This window comes from Chlorella variabilis, assembly GCF_000147415.1.
Source record: "Chlorella variabilis unplaced genomic scaffold CHLNCscaffold_7, whole genome shotgun sequence".
Lineage (NCBI taxonomy): Eukaryota > Viridiplantae > Chlorophyta > Trebouxiophyceae > Chlorellales > Chlorellaceae > Chlorella > Chlorella variabilis.
Window position 1 is genome coordinate 393978 of NW_005435081.1, and position 17411 is coordinate 411388.

At 69.8% G+C, this 17411-nt stretch overlaps 5 protein-coding genes across 5 annotated transcripts in view; 3 read left to right on the top strand and 2 right to left on the bottom strand.

Annotated features, from left to right (window-relative positions):
• The window catches only part of CHLNCDRAFT_144174 (hypothetical protein), a gene marked incomplete at both ends in the record, with an annotated part of 4710 nt that extends 3203 nt beyond the window's left edge, over positions 1-1507 (top strand). Inside the window, 4 exons of the mRNA XM_005848575.1 lie at positions 526-655; positions 836-907; positions 1100-1246; positions 1373-1507. Coding sequence (XP_005848637.1) covers positions 526-655; positions 836-907; positions 1100-1246; positions 1373-1507 — 484 coding nt within the window. The remainder of the gene's footprint in view (positions 1-525; positions 656-835; positions 908-1099; positions 1247-1372) is intronic.
• A 455-nt stretch (positions 1508-1962) lies between these two features.
• Positions 1963-2643, top strand: CHLNCDRAFT_144175 (hypothetical protein; the record flags this gene model as incomplete). The annotated part of the gene is made up of 1 exon (XM_005848576.1): positions 1963-2643. One exon carries the CDS (start codon positions 1963-1965, stop codon positions 2641-2643), a length of 681 nt encoding a protein of 226 aa, XP_005848638.1.
• A 453-nt stretch (positions 2644-3096) lies between these two features.
• Positions 3097-6737, bottom strand: CHLNCDRAFT_51513 (hypothetical protein; the record flags this gene model as incomplete). Its single annotated transcript, XM_005848783.1, has 12 exons — positions 3097-3282; positions 3590-3712; positions 3862-3975; positions 4306-4395; positions 4606-4711; positions 4895-4941; positions 5144-5272; positions 5507-5562; positions 5752-5808; positions 5945-5981; positions 6201-6343; positions 6572-6737. The coding sequence occupies 12 exons, from the start codon at positions 6735-6737 to the stop codon at positions 3097-3099; spliced, it is 1254 nt and encodes a 417-aa protein (XP_005848845.1).
• A 296-nt stretch (positions 6738-7033) lies between these two features.
• On the top strand, positions 7034-13286 carry CHLNCDRAFT_51514 (hypothetical protein; the record flags this gene model as incomplete). The annotated part of the gene is made up of 20 exons (XM_005848577.1): positions 7034-7162; positions 7291-7516; positions 7858-8010; positions 8243-8329; positions 8491-8661; positions 8848-8885; positions 9063-9126; positions 9272-9328; positions 9459-9558; positions 9784-9890; positions 10104-10184; positions 10378-10543; positions 10868-11005; positions 11213-11255; positions 11441-11516; positions 11623-11795; positions 11957-12060; positions 12348-12458; positions 12644-12665; positions 12900-13286. 20 exons carry the CDS (start codon positions 7034-7036, stop codon positions 13284-13286), a joined length of 2433 nt encoding a protein of 810 aa, XP_005848639.1.
• A 2920-nt stretch (positions 13287-16206) lies between these two features.
• CHLNCDRAFT_57478 (hypothetical protein) overlaps positions 16207-17411 on the bottom strand; it is a gene marked incomplete at its 3' end in the record, with an annotated part of 2184 nt that continues 979 nt past the window's right edge. The window contains exons 2-4 of the mRNA XM_005848784.1: positions 17099-17241; positions 16710-16852; positions 16207-16491 (exon numbers count right to left, since the gene is read on the bottom strand). Of these exons, the coding sequence (XP_005848846.1) occupies positions 16207-16491; positions 16710-16852; positions 17099-17241 (571 nt within the window). The remainder of the gene's footprint in view (positions 16492-16709; positions 16853-17098; positions 17242-17411) is intronic.

Consider the following 17411-nt stretch of genomic DNA (forward strand, 5'->3'; position numbering starts at 1 on the left):
GCCGATGCTGGTGCGGGCTCCCGGCGGCAGGCAGCGCCGCCGCCGGGCACTCAAATGGCATGGGGCACATGGGCCCCCATGCCCGCACATCTCCCAGGCACATGAAAATACCAGAAGGCTGCACATGTAAGGGTGCATGCATTGCAGGCAGGAGTGCAAAGTGGCCTGCCGCGGCGGTCGGCTGTGCCATTACTCAGTCAGCCGCCGCTACCGTGCCGGGCTTGGCGTTCCCATGCCAACATGCCGGCGTGCCATCGCGCAAGGGGCCAGTGAGTGTGTGAGGCGGAGGTGGGGGTGGTGGGGCTGCCGCTGACCGTTGCTTGCTGACGCTGACGCTGCTCTTACCTGCGGGGGGAGGGGGTGGGTCGGGAGCCAAGGCCGGGCAAAAGATGCCTGGGCCCTACTCAAGGGAACCGAGGGAGTCACTGTGCCAGGGCAGCAGCATGCTCCTCATGGCACCGGTCGGCAAACCGGGCCTGCCAGCAAGCCGGCCGGCTTGGACCTAGCGCCCTGCCCTGCCTGCAGGCGCACTAAGACCAGGAAGGCTCTGCGAGAGGCGTCTGGGGCGGCAGCAGAGGGCCGCCGCTTTGTCCTGCACACGCCCCCGGTGCCAGACCGCTGGGGGCGGCACCACTCCAAGATGATGCTCATCGAGGTGAGCGGCGGCGGCGGCGGCAGCGGCAGAGTGTCAGTGTCCTTCCTGGAGCTGCGGCGGTGGCACAATGGGCTGCCTGGCAGGGCGCAGGGCAGCTTCACTGCTGCCTGCCCTGGCGATGGCGAGCCCTAACCTGCCTCGAGGAGCATTTTAATTCTTAATTGGTATCATGCGGCGCAGTACGCCACCGGGGTGCGCTTCATCCTGCCCACCCCCAACCTCCAGTTCCACCAGCTGCACAGCCAGACGCAGGTGGGTGGTGGGGCAGCTTGCAAGGCAGCCTCGCCCGGTCCAGCAAGCGGCAGACCTGCTGTCAGCTTGGGGCAGGGCGGCGCCAAGTGGCAGCGCTGTTATTCTGCCGACCACCTTGCCTTCCTGCCTGCCGATCTCCCAGCCCTGCATCGCAAGCAAGCGACCCCCTCCTTGCCTCGACTGCCTATGCAGGCCGTCTTCTTTCAAGACTTTCCACCCAAGCAGGACGGCACCTCCCCACCTGGCTCCGACTTTGAGACCAGCCTGGCGCGGTACCTGGCTGCCCTGCAGCTTCCAGGGGAAGAAGCCAAGCACGCGCAGGCAGGCTGGCACTGGCCCGTTAGCATGGCATGCACACGCAGCAGAGCTGTCTGCTGGGATGACGGCTGCTTGCTGTCATCTGCTGGCCCGTCTGTAGTTTGTGTGTGTGTCGAACCGCTCCTGCCTCCCTGCATGCATCTGCAGGAGCTCGTTCGCCGGCACGACTTCTCTGCCGCCCGTGCCGTGCTGGTGGCGTCCGTGCCGGGGTCGCACGGCGGCGAGCTGGCGGCCGCCTACGGCCACAAGCGGCTGGCGGCGCTGCTGGGTCGGGAGGCCTGACCGGAGCGGTTTGCGGGGTCGCCGCTGGTGGCTCAGGTCAACAGCTTTGGCAGCGTGCAGGGTGACGGCTGGCTGGAGCGGGAGCTCGCTGCTTCGCTGTTGGCGGGCTGGGCGAGGCCAGCGGGCGCAGCGGGCGCAGCGGGCGGGACGTGGGGCAGCGTGCCGGGGCAGCGCCGCCTGGGGCGCGGCTCGCTGGCGCTGGTGTGGCCGACGGAGGGGGAAGTGAAGGGGTCGCTGGCTGGCTGGTTTGCGGGCAACCACCTGCACAGCCCCTCTGCAGAGAACGGAGGTGAGCGCCGACGACGTGGTTGGTGCCAGCAGCCAGGCGCAGTCCAGGATTCAGAGAGCAGCAGAGCGGCTGCTGACCCCCTGCCCTGCCCTGCGCTGCAGGCTTGGCCGTCCTGCAGCCCCTCCTGCGTCGGTGGGGTGGCGAGCCGACTGGGCGGCAGCGCGCCATGCCCCACCTCAAGACCTACTGCCGCCACGTGGGAGGCGACGTCGCGTGGCTGTGCCTGGGCAGCCACAACGTCAGCAAGGCTGCCTGGGGCGAGCTGCTGCGAGACGGCCGGCTGTACGTGAAAAGCTTCGAGCTGTCGGTGCTGCTGCTCCCCTCACGAGAGCTCGCCTACCAGCGCAGCCGCCGCCGCGGCTTCAGCTGCACCAGCGGGCAGCCGGCCGCGGGGCCGCTGCCAGGCGTGGACCGCTCCACGGCTGTGCGCTTCACGGCCTGGCAACGCGGCAGCCCGCAGGCGCCGAGCCTGCAGCCCGCGGGCGGCGGCGGCGGCGGCGGCGCCACACTAGTGGTCCCGCTGCCGCTGCCGTACCTGCTGCCGCTGCAGCCCGGCGGCGAGGTCGAGGTGTTTTGGATGAAGCCCCAGGACAAGTGGCGCAAGGACTCGGAAGGAGCGGCGCAGCTGGAGGTGCGGCGGTGGCGGATCGCCGCCACCGACCGCCGCCTGGGCCTGGACTGCCACGGCCTGCCCTACAGTGCGCACATGCTGACAGGGGAGGAGATCGGGGCTGATGAGCTGGTGGAGGGGCGGGACTGGCAGCAGGATGTGGTGGCCAGGGTGAAGCGAGCTTGGGAGGCACGGCACGCGGCGGCGGCGTTGGGCCACAGGAGCACTGCAGCCTGAGCGGGCGGCCAGGCCTGTTTCTCACGGCCGGTTCTCTTCTTTGTGGGAGCAATGCTGTTTCCTTTCTCTCATTGGTGATTGCAACACTCTGTTGGAGTTGCACAGCAGGTGAAGGAGACACCCAGTGAATGAGCACATGAGCACAGGTTCATTCGATGCAGGTTCGTTCAATGCAGGTTCATTCGATGCAGGTTCGTTCAGTGCATGGGTTCGTGTCGCAGCTTGGGGCAGGCAGCGGGGCTTTTGAAACAAGTACATGCATGCAAGTCGGGAAAGGAGCGCCACTGCTGCTGGTGTTGACGCAAGAGTGGTGCCGGGCGGGTGCAGTGTGGACAGGTGTGGGGCCCAGCGGCGGCGCGGCGCCGCCGCTGCCGCCGAGTGCTTGCTCTGTGCGCGTCCACGTCGTTCACACACCTTCCTGTCGTCGTTGGGCGCGGCGCCGACACAGGCGATTCACCAGGTGACGGGCAGGCCGGTCAGGCCCACGTCTGCCTTCGGGTCTGACCACTGCAGCTGGTCGGGCGCGACCGCCAGCTTGATGGTGGGCAGGCGGCGCAGCAGGCCGCCAAAGGCGCACTCCAGCTCCGCCATCGCCAGAGGCATGGCCACGCACAGGTGGGTGCCATACCCGTAGCCCACCTGCCAGGCAGCGCGGGGTGGGTGGGTGGGGCATAATGCTTGCAAGCGGTGGCGTTGCTGGCGGCAAGGGAGAGCCGGCTGAGCAAGCGAGGCTGCCGGCACAGTCGGGGGAGGCGAGGGGGCACCTCCACGCGCTTTTCAAGCATGCTCGCCCACACCCCAAACGTTCAAGCGACCACGACCCATCCCACACACGCACCTGAAAGCATCTCGCTAAATCCACGCAACCCCAACACCAGCACTAAAGGTTCCCAACCCATCCCACCACACCACACTCCACCACCACACCCACGCTGGGCGCGCCCACCTGCGGGTTCGGGGAGTGCCTGATGTCAAAGGCGTCTGGGTCTGGGAAGGCCTCCTCGCCCCGGTTGGCGCTCTGGTTCAGCGCGATGAGGCCCTCACCCGCTTTCACCGTCACGTCGCCCACCTGGTTAAAAAAATGGCATGCAGGGCCAGAGGCGCGGGCCAGGGGATGGCCTGATCACGCTGCTGCCCTGGGGCCGCCACCCGGCCTAGCCCCCTAGGGTATACGCTTAACACAGTGCATAGGGGCCCCGCAGGCCCTGCCCACCCCACCTTGACATCCTCCAGCGCCATACGCCTCAGAGCGTAGGCTGAGGCAGTGTGGTAGCGGCAGATCTCTCGCACCGCGCATGGTAGCAGCGAGGGGTCGCCCTTGAGTGCCTCCAGCTGCGGGCGGCGGCGCTTTGAGATGGTACATGAGTATTATACAATGATCCAGCGGCGGCGGGGAGCGCGGCACCCCATCAGCTCACGCCCGCCGGTGGCAGCCCGCAGCCCACAGCCGCCGCCAGCCGCCGGCCAGCTGTTGCCGGCTGCAGGCCAGCTGCGGCCCGGCATGCTCGGGCATGCAGTCCCCGGCCGGGCCTGCTCCCCAACCTCGCCCCCCTGCCCAAGGTCTGCTCACGCGGCCAGTCATAGCGGGGGACTGTAACACATAGTCGAGCCCCCAAACCTCACGCCCTCCCCACCCCCCACCCCCACAAGCTGGCGGCCCACCTGGTCGGGGTGTTCCAGCAGGCTGAGCAGGCCCAGATTGATCATGGAGGCGACGGTGGCATTGCCCGCCACCAGGTGGCTCCGGATGACCTGGATGACCGAGGGGCTCGGCGGCGGCGGGAGGGGAACGAGCGGGGGGCAGCGAGGAAAGCGAGGGGCGTCGCGCAGGCGCGGGCAGCTGGGGAGCCGCCTGTCTGCCGGCCGCGGCTCTTTCCCAAGGGATGCTAACAGCGGCGCCACCCTGTCGGACACGACACATACACGCGCGCAGGCACACGACAATGCGGGCAAGTGCCGCACCTTGCTCAGCACATCGTCAGTAGGCTTCGCCTCCTTGGCGGCCACCAGCCCCTCCATGTACTCCTGCAGCTGCTGCTGCGCCGCGGCGGCGTCGCGCGCGGTGGAGCTGCGGGCAGGCAGGCGGGCAGGCAGGTGGGCGGGCATTGGGCGGGTGAGCCGAGCCAAGCATGGTGAGGCCGATTCAGTGTGCGGAGGCGCCATCTGCTGCCACCTCGGGGCTGTCCCACCGCCGTCTACTGCTGCTGCACCCCCATGCAGCCCACCCAGGCAGGCGCAGCGCCCGCCTCACCTGCCGCTGGCGCGCACCGCCACGTTGCTGGACAGGAACTCGTAGTCCTGTGTGTGGGGTGGGTGGGTGGGGGAGGTAAAACACAGCAGCGGGAGGTCGCCGAGCGTGGCTGGGAACGGCACAGCACAGCGAGGGGGCCGCGCTGGCGCTTTGGGGAGCCATGGGCGCGCGTGCGGCCAGCTGGGCCCCACCCCGCCTCTGCTCCTCTCACGCCCAGGACCCCTCCACCTCTCGCACAGCAGCCCGCACCTCGAAGGGGATGCCCAGCATCTCGTAGATCACCCTGAAGGCCAGCGGCAGCGAGAACGCCTCCGCAAGGTCCACGCCGCCGTCGGCGCCGGGCCCCCGCCGCTGCATGCCGTCAATCAGCTCCTCCACCTGCTAGGGCACACAGCGTGGGCAGCGTGGGGCGCGGGCAGGCCGGGTGGGTGGGGGTAGTGTTAGCAGGGGCGGTTTGGGGGAGCGGCGCAGCAGGCACGGTCCTGGAAGCTGCAGCAGAATAGCAGAATGCAGGCGTGGGACCGTCGTCGTACAGCACAGCACAGCACCGACGCCCTCAGTCGCCACCACGCCCCAGCGCCTCGCCTTGGCTTGTATGCTGGGGCGCATCACCTGGGCTGCCTCGGCGTCGAAAAAGGGCTCGAAGATGGCGCGGTAGCGGGTGTGCTCTGGGCACGCGGCAGAAGGTGGGGCAGGGCAGGAAAGGCAGCCGGGAAGCGGGCAACAGGGTGGGTTGCACGCCCTGCTTCCTCCCCACCAGCCCACACACAGCCACCCCGCGACCTCCACCACAAGCCACCGCCACACTCGCACACAGTTTGTGTGTGTGTGTGTGTGACAGCGTCACCCCCGCTGACCTGGCGGGTCCATGTCGACATAGCTCGCCTCCCGCCCCTCCACCGCAGCCTTGGCACCTGCGGCATCCCCCCGACACATGGGCTTCAGCGCGGCAAAGCGTGGAGCGCCGCGGCAGCACAGGCAGGGGGCACGGGGAGGGCAGCAGGCACCGCCGGCGCTGGGAGGCGCTGGCAGGCGCTGGCCGCCGCCCACCCGGAGCCAGCTCCGGGAAGCCAGGGTGGGTGCGGACCTGCGGGACAGGGCAAAGGAGGTGCGCCGCCAGAGCCCTGACCAGCTTGCTGACGCGCAAGTGGCAGGCTGGCATCTCGGGCATGGCAGCTCTCCGCCACGCCTGCCCCGCCCCGCCAGCCATGCTGCCACCAGGCAGCGGGCGCCTCGGCTGGCGAGGCTAAGGCCCAGCTGCCGCGCGCCTGCCAGCACTGCCCCGCCCCGCCACAAAGCTTCCCACCTTACTGAAGCGGTTGTCCACCAGCACCTGCTGCAGCTCCCTCGGCTTGGTGATGAGCCAGATGGGGCTGCCCTCAAACAGGCGGGCCCTAGCCACGGGGCACTCCCGGCGCAGCCGCGCAAACTCGGCAGGCGGCTCGTAGCCTGGAGGGGGCAGAGGGTGGGAGCGGGGTTGAGAGGGGAGGCGCAATTGTGGAAAGGGGGACTGAGCCATGCCAGTGGGAGGAAGTGTTGGCCCTCGTGTTTGAATACAGAGGGATGGGGCTGCTGTGGGGCAGGGGCGGGCATGGATTCAGGTGGGGATCCAGTTGCAGCTGGGCGCATGACAGCAGATGAGGTGAGAGATGACGCACGCATGACGTGCCCACCCACCCTTGGGCCTGGCAAAGGGGAAGCTGCCCACGTCCTCGCCCTGGGGCTGGGGCTCCGATGCCGAGGCAAAGGGGCGCGACGCTGCGGCGGAGAGCGGGGCGCCTTTGCCGCCGCCGGCACTGCCTGCCACAGCGCGGCGCAAGGGGGAGAGCACCGAACGCTGCATCGCCTTGGACGGGCTGCTTTGGTACCGTGTGCAACGGGGATCGAGAAAGACCGGCAAATGGAATGCGGTTTGTGCGAGTGGGGTGTTGGGCTGCTTTTCAGGCACGCCTCCCTTGGAGGGGCAACTTTGATGCAGACAGGTGCGATCAACCAGATCGCTACTTCAAAATCGGATGTGAATCGATTGCCGCGGTGACGCAACAGGGCTGTTAAAATTGAGGACGTGGCGTGACGAAGCAACGCAATGACTTTTAAGTCCTTCGATCGCTTTGAGCACATGCCCGTTCCCGTCTCTCAATGGGGCCGCCGCAGCGGAAGCCGCGCCGGCCTGGAACGCTCGCCCTCCTCGCGGCTGTGCTTGGTTTCCTCTTCTGCCTGCTTGCTGCGCTCACCTACAACTCAGCAGCAGGCAGCACAGCCAATCAGGTGCGCCGCAGGGGCCGCCGCCTCCCTCCTTCAGCTGCCGCCACCGCCGCCGCATCCACTCGCGCTGGCTGCTGCCCTGTATCACACCCGACGCCTCCTTGCACTTCCCCCGCTCGCCGTCACGCCAGGGCACCGGGCGCATTCAGCCTCGCCGGGGCGGCCGCAATGGCGGCGCGGCGGCAACCGGCACGCTGCGCCCCGCACCGCGCAAGCTCAAGCTGACTGCCGACATCAAGCGGCGGTGCGACGGCACGCTGGGCACTTGGTGCGCCGACTTCCACACCCAAGCGCCGGTACCGGCGGTGACGGCACCCCGCGGAAACCAGACATGCAGCCTGGACTGCAATAAGGCGGGTGGAGGGAAGGGGTGCAGCGCGCTGCTGCGGTTGTGCGCGCAGCATGGCGCCGCCCGCGGCCCTGCCTGCCGCCACGTCTCGCCTGCCCCCCAGCACCGCGTCGCCAACCCCGGCACCTGGCCTCCTGTCACCATACCGCTCTGCCGTGCAGGTCGGAGTGTGCAGCGCGCTCACAGGGCTCTGCACCTGTCCCGCAGGCACGCCCACCTCTGCTGCCGCCGCCGCTGCCCCTGCTTCCTTTAAGCCTCACGCTGGCATGCCTGCCCCCTGGCCTGCATGCCCGTGCCAAGCGCCCCGTGCCCTGTGCCCACCACCACCTTCCCCTGCCGCGCGGTGCAGGCTGGATGGGCTTCAACTGCCTGCACCCCATGAAGCGGTACTGCACCCACAAGCACCGCCAGTTTGGGTTTGAGGTATCGCGTGTGGAGCCAGACCTGGCAGCTGGCATGCAGGCGCAAACCTTCTGGGACTTCCCAACCAGCCACTGCGCAGGTGGGTCTCAGGCGCAGCGCCAGGCGCAGCGTGTGGGCCGGGGGCCGTGGGTGGGTGGCAAGGTCAGGTTGGGAGGCTGCAGGGGCGCCTGCTGGAGGCAGGCAGGCAGGCAGGGGGCGGTGCTGTGCTGTGCCGTGCTGCCGCGCTGCGCGTGCCTGCGCTTCGCTACCGCCCTGCTCCCGTGCAGCACCACCGCCCTGGCCTGCCGCACCCCTCCCACCCCTGCCCCCAGGGACCTGCGATGAGGACATAGCCGCCTGCTACTGCCCCTCGCACACCCCCTACGGCCGCCTGCCTGCCCCGGAGGATGCGCCGCTAGGTGCGTAGGGGCTGGAGCAGCTCGCCGGCAGCCACTGGTTGCGGTCGGCGGCCAACAGCTGCGCCGCAGAGCAGAGCGGCAGCGTGCCTGGCGCCCGCTCCTCTCTCTGCTCCTCTTTGAATGCCAGCCGTGCTGCACCCTGCGCCCCCGCCGCCCCGCAGGCAGCCCGCCGGAGCGGCAGGGCCGCCCCATGGGCCTGTACTGCCAGCCCAGCAAGCTGGACAACGGTACCGCCACGGCCTGGGGAGAAGTCGAACCGGAGCTGCTGTTTGGGCCGGAGGGGTGGTGCACCTCGGAGGCCCCGCGCCACGTGTGCGACTGCTTTGTGGATGGTGGGTGGGCGCGCGGTGGACATCGGAGCGTGCGGGTGGATCCCTGCTGGGCGCAAGCGCCGGCACGCATGGGCGCAGCGCGGTGTTTGGGCATAGAGAGTCAGGGTGGCATCTGCCGGCGGGGATGTCGGCGGGTGCTGGCACCCACAGCGCGCGCCGCCACGGCCCTGCGCCGTCTGCCTGCAGGCTGGGGGGGCAACAACTGCGAGCTGCGATACGAGGCGGTGAGAGAGGGCGGGCGGGGGAGGGGGCAGGCAGGCAGGCAGGCATACAGGCATGCGAGACCTGCGGGGAGCGGCTGCTGTGGCTGGGCTCGGCGTGACCGCCCGCCGCGCGCTGCCGACGGCTCCGGGCTGCCGAATGCCTGCCCCAGTGCCTCCTCCCCTCCCCCCCACCCGCAGTTCTGCCTGAACCAGTGCAACGGGCGCGGCGAGTGCAACCAGGGATACTGCAAATGCGACCCAGGTGGGGCGCTGGTGGCGCTGGTGGTGGGGCGTGCTTCTGGCCTCGGACAGCCGGTGCAGCACCTTGCAGGCCGGCTGCAACGCCTGTGCTGCCGTAGGGTGAAGGGCCTCCCGAGGAAGCCTGGCCCTTGCCCCGTGGCGTGCAGGCTGGCACGGCATTGACTGTGCCCATGCCAGCGCGGCAGCCGACGACACGCAGCCAGGTGCGTGCGTGTGCGCGGCCGGCGAGCGCTGGTGTGGAGCGGGGCTGCTGGTGGCGACGGTGTTGGCAGCTTGCCTGCACGGCTGCCCAGCGCGTGCCCTGCCGCGCCTGCCCCTGCCGCCGAAGTGCAGGGCGGGAGGCGGATCGGCCGTGGATTGCGGAGCTTGTGCGCACCCCGGCAGCCCGCACCTTCCCTCCGGATGCAGTGCGCAGGCGTCCTCTCATCTACGTGTGAGGCACAGCCTAGCTTGGATACCCCGGACAAGAGTACCACCTGCCCTCATTCTGGCTGATGGCGGCAGCCACAGGCTGGTTGCCTTGGGCTGTGGGCATGGGCTCTCCCAGGAGCGGGCTGCCGCCACCCGCCTGGGCTGGCGGCCAAGCGGCTGGCGCGCGGCAAGCTGCTGACGGCACTCTGCTGCTGCTGCCCCTGATGGTGGCCGTGTGGTACTGCAGGTATGAGATGCCTGCCGAGTACGTGACCCTCATGATCCAGTACCGCTGGGGAGGTACCGCATGCGTGCCCCGCTACTTTGACTTCCACAACGAAACCCACCTGTCAGGTGACTGCGGCGGTACCGTGCAGCTCCCGCCGCTCCCCCTCCCCGCACTCGCTGCCCTGCTGCATCCAGGGTCCAGGGTTGTGCTGCTGGCCTGCCCGCAATACCCCCCAAAGCTTGCCCTCCCCGCATCTGCCCCCGTCCCTCGCTGATCCCGCTGCCCCCGCCCTGCACCCTCACCTCCCTCCCTCACCCCCTGTTCCCTGCCGCTCCCAGAGGACCTGTACGCAGCCGAGAGCGGGTTCCTGGAGATGCTGCTGCAGAGCGAGCACCGCACGCTGGACCCAGAGGAGGCGGGTGGGTGGCAGGCGCCAGCCCCGCCCAGGAGCCTGCCTTCCTTCCCTCTCTCCCCTGCTCCCGTGCCCTGTTCTCCTCCACTCGGCGCTTGCACAGCCATCCATCTCATCACGCGTGCACCATGCCGGCGCTATCTGCCGCTCGGTGCTGCATATACCTCCCCACCAGCGCCAGCACCCCTGCTGCGCCGCAGACTTCTTGTACGTTCCGGCCTACACATCCTGCCTCATCACCCCGGTGCAACGTACCGCCGACTCGCTGCGGGACATGTGGTACGGGGTAGAAAACCTGCGGGTGCACGCCGCCACCCACATGCTGCTGGAGGCATACTACTGGATCAAGGCGCACGCGCCCTACTGGTGGGTGGACCTGGGCAGCCCACCGGGGCCACGCGTTCCTGCCTGCTGGGCCTTTCTTTCCTGGCTGGGCCTGCTGGGCCTGCTGGGCCTGCTGGGCGGTAGGCCTGCTGGCCTGCTGTGGCGGGCGGGGCCATCCGGGGGCAGCCAGCGGCTGGGCGTGGGCAGGAAGCGGATGTGCTGCAGCGAGCACGTCGGTGGCACGCCACCCAGCCGGCACGTCAGCGAGAGCGGCGGCGATGCGTGACGCGGCGCGGCCGGCGGCATGCTGCATTCCGGGGGCCGCCGCGCCGCACGGCAGCTCGAGCGTTTCCCTCCCCTCTGCAGGAACCGGCGTGGCGGGTGGGACCACATCTGGCTAGTCACATTTGATGAGGCCAGCTGCTACGTGCCCGCCGCCATCCGCGCCAGCATCATCCTGAGCCACTGGGGCCGCATGGACGCCAACCACACCTCCGGCAGCGGGTGCGCCTGCTTGCCCCTCGGCCTGGCCGTCGCCGGCTGCGGCCGTGACAGCATGCGGCGCTGGCGCTGGCGCCCACAGCGTGCCGTGCCGCCGCTCGCCTTGCCTACCGCCGGCCGTGCATTGGCCCGGCTGCGTGGCGGCCCCACGCCGCGGCGGTTTGCCTTACCTGTACCGCCCCTTATGTACCGCACCTTCTGTACCGCCAGGTACTGGGAAGACGTATACTCTGATGAGGTGCATCACCCGCATGTGAGGGGTGGGCAGCCCTGCCCACAGACAACAGGCAGGCACAGCCCTGGCGGCAGCTTTGATCTGCGGGGAGGCCAGGGGCAGCGGCCACCCTGGCGCAGCCCTGGGTTGCCAGCTGTCGCTGCGCCGGCATGCTGCTGACGATGCCGTGCCTGTCGCCTGTTGGCCGTGCTGCTGGCGTGCAGTGGGAACCCGACGGCTTCCTGCAGAAGATTGCCGGGCACCCCTGCTACGACCCCGTCAAGGCGAGGAGCGAGGGGGGTGGCCGCTCGGGCGGGGCCAGCACCGATTGCCGGCCCTGCCAGGCAGCCAGATGTCTCCCCAGGAGGTCCCGCACCTCACTCACCCCATGCCCCTGCTCACGCAGCCATGTTCTGCCGCCTGCATTCTCGCCTCGCCGCCGCCGTCGCCTCCCACCCCTGCCATGCCCAGCAGGACCTGGTCGTGCCTCTCATGAAGACGCCCCAGACCTTTTACAAGTCGCCCCTGCTGGGCGCCACCCCCCGCAGCCGCACCTGGCTGGCCTTCCACCGTGGGCGGGTGGGTGGGCGTGGCGGGCCGGCGGGGGCTCAGGCAACGGCTGCCACGCGCAGCAGCGGCAGCAGCGCTGCCCGCAAGCCTGCGCAGTGCACCCTCGCACGGCACACCCACCCCTGCCTCGCTTTCTTCCCTCCGGCACCCCCCGGTGGCCCAGCCTGCAGGTACAGCAGGACAACCCGCCATATTCTCGAGGCCTGCGCCAGCGCCTGGCCAACGCCTCTGCCGCCGGCGGCTGGCTGGAGAAGCACAAGATTGTGATGGGAGAGTGAGTGCGCCTGCTTCGCCACTCCTCTCTCAAGAGGCTCCAGGGTTCCTACCCCTCGCCCGCCCGCCCGCCCACCACGTCCCGGCTCGCTTGCCACCGTCGACTCCGCTGCAGCCGCCACGCGGCTCAGCCGTCGGCGGTCCACTCTGCGCCTGCCGCGCCTGCCGCGCCTGCCGCGCCTGCTGCCGTGGGTCACGCCGTGCCCGCTGTGCCTGCTGGTCATGCTGTGCCTGCTGCGCCTGCCGGTCACGCTGCGCCCGCTGTGCCGCGCTGTGCCTGCTGTGCAGGCATGACGTGGTGGAGGGCGACTACTCAGAGCTGCTGGCCTCCTCCACTTTCTGCCTGGTGCTCCCCGGGGACGGCTGGAGCGCTCGCATGGATGACGCCATGCTGCACGGGTGAGAGCGCCTGGCTGGCGCAGGGGCCCCGTGCTGGGTTGGTAACGGCGCAAGCACGCCGCGGCGCGGGGCTGCACGTGGGCGGGCATGGCCGGCTTGTGTGGGCCCGCGCGGCTGTGGAGCCGAGCCGCTGACGGCGGTACGTGCCGAATCACGGGTGTGTGTGCGCCGCCGCGCCGCTGCAGGTGCATCCCGGTGATCATCATGGTGAGGAGGCGTTGCCGCCTGGGCGCCTCGGCGGTTACAGCCTGTCCCTGCGCCGCACCTGGCGCCACCCCTTGGCTTGCGCCCTGTCCACAAGAGTCGCTCTGCACGCCTACATTGCGCCTGCTCGCCCGCCTGCCCGCCCGCCTGCCTGCCTGCCGGCCGGCCTGCCTGCCTGCCTGCCTGCCTGCCCGCCCACCTGCCTGCCTGCCTGCCCGCCTCCATTCCCCCTGCCAGGACAATGTTCATGTCTCCTTTGAATCTATACTGGACCTGGCGGCATTCACGGTGCGCATCCCGCAAGCCGACGCGGAGCGCCTGCCCGAGGTGCTGGCCGCGGTGCCCGAGGAGCGGCGGCGCGAGATGCGGCGCGCGCTGTCGGCTGCATGGCAGAAGTTTGGGTACACCTCCTACGGCCCCTACGCCCGCAAGGTCAGGGAGCTGCAGCGGGCCAACGCGGAGGAGGCGGCAGCGGCCCGCCGCGAGCGGCAGGCAGAGGGCGGCGACGGCGACGCGGCGCCGGCCTCGCTGCCCGCGGCGGTACCGGACCTGGACCCGGCGGCCGACGACGCCTTTGGCACCATCATGGCCTGGCTGCACAGCCGCATAGAAGCCACCCGGTAGCTGCCTGCTGGTGGTGCGCGTTTACATGTATGTGCAGTACTTATGTATGAATGCAGCTGCAGCTGGTATGCTGCATCTGTGAAAAGCTCTGAGCAGTGCACCCTGCTGCGGGTGACCACCCTCCTTCCCAAGTCGTTCCGACTGGCAGAGCTGCCTCTGGGGGGCGTGTGGATGCGGCGCACGCGCCACGCTAAACTGTGCAAATGTGGAGCCTTGGGGTATCTACAGCGCATGCATGCCTCCTGATCTGCACCCTTCCTGTCGGTGCATCGATGGTTTCCTGTACTGTCCTGTTCTGTGCCTGCTGTGCTGTGCTGTGCTGTGCGCCGCCCCACGCTACGCCGCAAAGCCCTCCGTCCTGCGCCGCTTGCTGGGCGGCTGCAGGTCTGCCAGGGTGCGGGCCAGGAACTCGTCGTAGCACTGCACAGCAGGGTGGGAAGTGTAGTCAGGGGGGAGAGAAAAAGAAGAAAACAACATAATGTTTGGGGGCTGATGAGGCGGGCCATCTGCGCAGCCAGCTGTGTACTGTGCAGCGATGGTCGCGCCCGTGGGGGCGAGTGCGAGGGTCTAGCGGCACTCGGCTGCCTCCCTGCCCAGTACCGCATGGGCAGGACCCAGCCCACCCCATCCCAGGCCCACCCTCAGGAAGTCTGGGAAGCTGACTGCGTCGTCCCTGTCACCGTCCATGAGCTCCAGCAGGGATTCCGCCAGTACCACCACCTCGGCCTGCCTGCGGTACCGAAAAAACAGGGGCAGGGGAGATGGGATCGCGAGACGGCAGGGGTTGCACAGGGTGGAGGGCCCAACCCTCTCCTTCCTGTGGCAGGATGCAGAGTGCATCCAGTGCAGGGGGCAAGGGAAGTGGACCTGGGTGGGCATCAAAGCCCAGTCTCCTGGCGCCTGCATGGCAGTCCGCACCTCTCCTGCATGGCAGCTCGCACCCGTGGCCCTACCAGCCCCCCACACCTGTAGCCGCGGTTGCCCAGCCAGGTCGCCATCTTGGCAAGGCCCACGCTGCCGCTGCGAGTGCCTGCATGCACATGCACACAACGGGTCCCAGCGATGCCGTCTCTGGAACGGAGCCCCCTCTTTCCCCTCAGGCCACCTCCCAGCAGAGCGAGGGTAGCAGCCGGGCGTTCCCCCAGGCGCAGCACCCCACAGCGCCACTCAAACCCAGCCAGACCTGCCCAACCCCCCAGCCCGGCCCACCCACCGCAGCCGTCTATGTCGGCGAAGGTTTCGTAGGCCCGCTGCACACGCAGCAGGCGGGGGTGCTGGCCCGGCGCCGCCAGCTGGCGCAGCTCGTCGCCCGACAGCCGCATAAAGTCGGCGCCGCCGACGCCTCGCTCCACGAATGCGCTGGCCTGCGTTGAGCGAAAGAAGAGGCAGGACAACACCGCTCTACATGGAAGAGGCTCGGCACCACCCAAGGCAGAGGCCGGGGCTGCGCCCCGATGTGCCGCACCCCGACACGCGAGACGGCAGCCCGCCGCGCCGGCCCGCCGTGCCCGGCCGCCCCGCGCACCTCCAGGCCCTGCTGCTCCAGCAGCGCCCGCAGCTGCTGCGCGGTGTAGGTCAGCAGGGGGAGGTCGGTGTCCTGCACCTCTCCCAGGTTCTGCGGGCAGAACAGGGCAGGGCAGGGCAGGGCAGGGCAGGGCAGGGCAGGGTGGTGTTCGTGGCGGCGGTGGGGGCGGTGGTGGGAGGGACAAGGTCATGTGTGCTGTTGCTGCAGTGTGTGCGTGTGTGTTGGGGGGTTGGGGTGCGGGCTAGCAGCGCATGATGTGGGATCACCACCACTAACACCAGAGAGAGGGAAGGCAGCGTCGAGGGGCCGGCAGCAGCGCAGGCCACGCCCGGAGAGGGCGGCGTGCCGCCAGGGCCAGCCCACCTGCAGGATCTTCCTGGCAGCCGCCTTGAGCTCGGCCCAGCCGGGGGCGCCCGGCTGCAGCAGGCCTGCCAGGAAGGGCAGCAGGCCCGGGCAGGCGCGCAGCGCGGCGTGGTGCTGCAGCCGCATGCTGAGGCTGCGCAGCAGGCCCGCCACCTCGCAGCGTACCGCCATCATGACCTCCGAGGGCCGCAGCCCCAGCCCCGCCGCCGCCGTGCCGGGCAGCGCGGGCGGCGCCGGCGGCGGCTGCGCCTGCACAAACGCCGCCAGCGGCGGCAGCAGCCCGCGGGCCACCAGCGCGTCTTGCAGCCGCTGCTGCGGCCCGCCGCACAGTCGCGCGGCGACCGCGGCGGCGTGCCAGCCGGCCGCCACCACCTGCCCGCCGCCGGCGCTGCAGCCGGCGGCGAGGTTGTAGGCTCCCAGGTCGAGCTCCGGGGCGGTGGCTGCCGCCAGCAGGCGGCGCAGCACGCCCGGCAGGTCCAGCTGGCCGGCCCCGCTGCGGCACCGCCCGGAAGAAAGAAAGCGCGGCGGCGTTGTAATGCAAGCAGGGGCGGAGTCTGGAACCGGGATGCGGCAGCGGCAGGGGGCCCAGGCCAGCCAGACTGTAGCATGCCCAGCGTGCCCAGCGTACCCAGCATGCCCAGCATACCCAGCAGCCAGCCAGCCAGCCCCACCTCACACATGCCTCCACCAGCTGCGCCTGGCACCCCGGCTCCGACACCAGCTCCTGCAGCGCCTGCAGCGCCGCCACGGCGGCGCGCCGCTGCCCGCCCGCCAGCTGTGCGCCTGCCGCCGCCAGCTGCACCAGCGGCGGCACAGCGCCCGCCTCCCTGCGGGATCGCAGTGCATCACACAGAAGTGAGTGCAGGAAGGCGCTGGGCACACCCAAGAGAGGCGCAACAGGTGAGGCAGCAGACCACCGACTCTTGCCAGCATGGAGCAGAACTGGAGAACGAGCAGCTCAGGAGCAGAACTGGGGGAGCAAAAGCTCCCATGCAGGCATCCGGTGGAACAGCAGGCCCGCCAGCCGGCCGCTCACCCGGCCTCTGCAGCAAAGCGCGGCCCATTGGCCGCATACTTGGCCACGATGCCTGCCGACGCCTCCTTGCTTTCCTGCAGGGCCGCGCCGCGCTTCTGCAGCAGCACGCCCACCAGCGCCGGCAGCACCGTGTCGCGCCACGCCGCCTCCCGAGACTGCGCCGCCTGGGGCTGGGGAGGCGCGGGCTGCAGGCGTGACGCCGCGCTGGTGGAGGGGATGCCGGGGGCGGCGGCGGGGGTGCCAGCCGTCGCCGCAACCGCCTCCTCCTCCGCCACGCTGTCCTGCGGGCAGGCGGGCAGGCGGCACGAGCAGGCACGCATGCGAGGTCGAGAGGCAACGGCCCGGGCGCTCATGCTGCATGCTGGGCTGCAGTCCTGCTGCCATCCTAACCAACCCTAACCCGTCCAACCAACCCCAACCCGTCCAAGGGAACTGAACATTGCAGCAACCCCCCCCACCACCACGGAAACACAGGGCGGCACTCAGCCGCCATCGGCACCTGCAGCAGCGCTGCCGCCAGATCTTGCAGCAAGGCGGCCGCCTGCTCCCTCGACTCCCAGCCCAGCTTCTCGTCCTGGAAGGAAGCTGCCAGCTCAGCGGCGCCCCCCGCCCGCTGCAGCCGGCCGCGGTTGCGCCGGTGGCCTGCAGTGGAGGCAGGGGGGGGTGAAAGGTGGGGGTGTGAGAGGCGGGGGTGGTAAGCGGAGCGTGCAGGGAGGCACAGGTGCGGCAGCGCACGGGGGCACAGGTGTGGCGCGATTGGAAAAAGAAGGGCAAGTCTGCTGGCAGTATTTGAGGACAGGACGGCTACTGCATCCTCTGACCATGAACAGATTAGCCGCCGCACCCCACCACAACACTCGGAGCACAACACACACGCGCGCGCCCCACCTGACAGCAGCACCAGCAGCGCGTGCAGCGCCACCCCAGCCGCCTCCGCCGCCTCCTCGTCCCGCGGCAGCTCGCGCACCGCGGGCTGCTGCAGCCGCGCGGCGGCCAGCAGGCGCAGCACAGCCTCCACGCCGCCCGCCTCCCTGCAGGGCGCAGAAGCCGGTCACGCCAGCACAGCAGCGGCACGCCACCCTGTTGATGTATCGGGCGGTACCAGCGAGCGACATCCAGGCGGCTGGTTGTTGCCCGCTGGTATCGCCCCAGTATATCAACACAACCACCCGGCGCGCAGCAAAGCCCTGGGGAGGCAGCG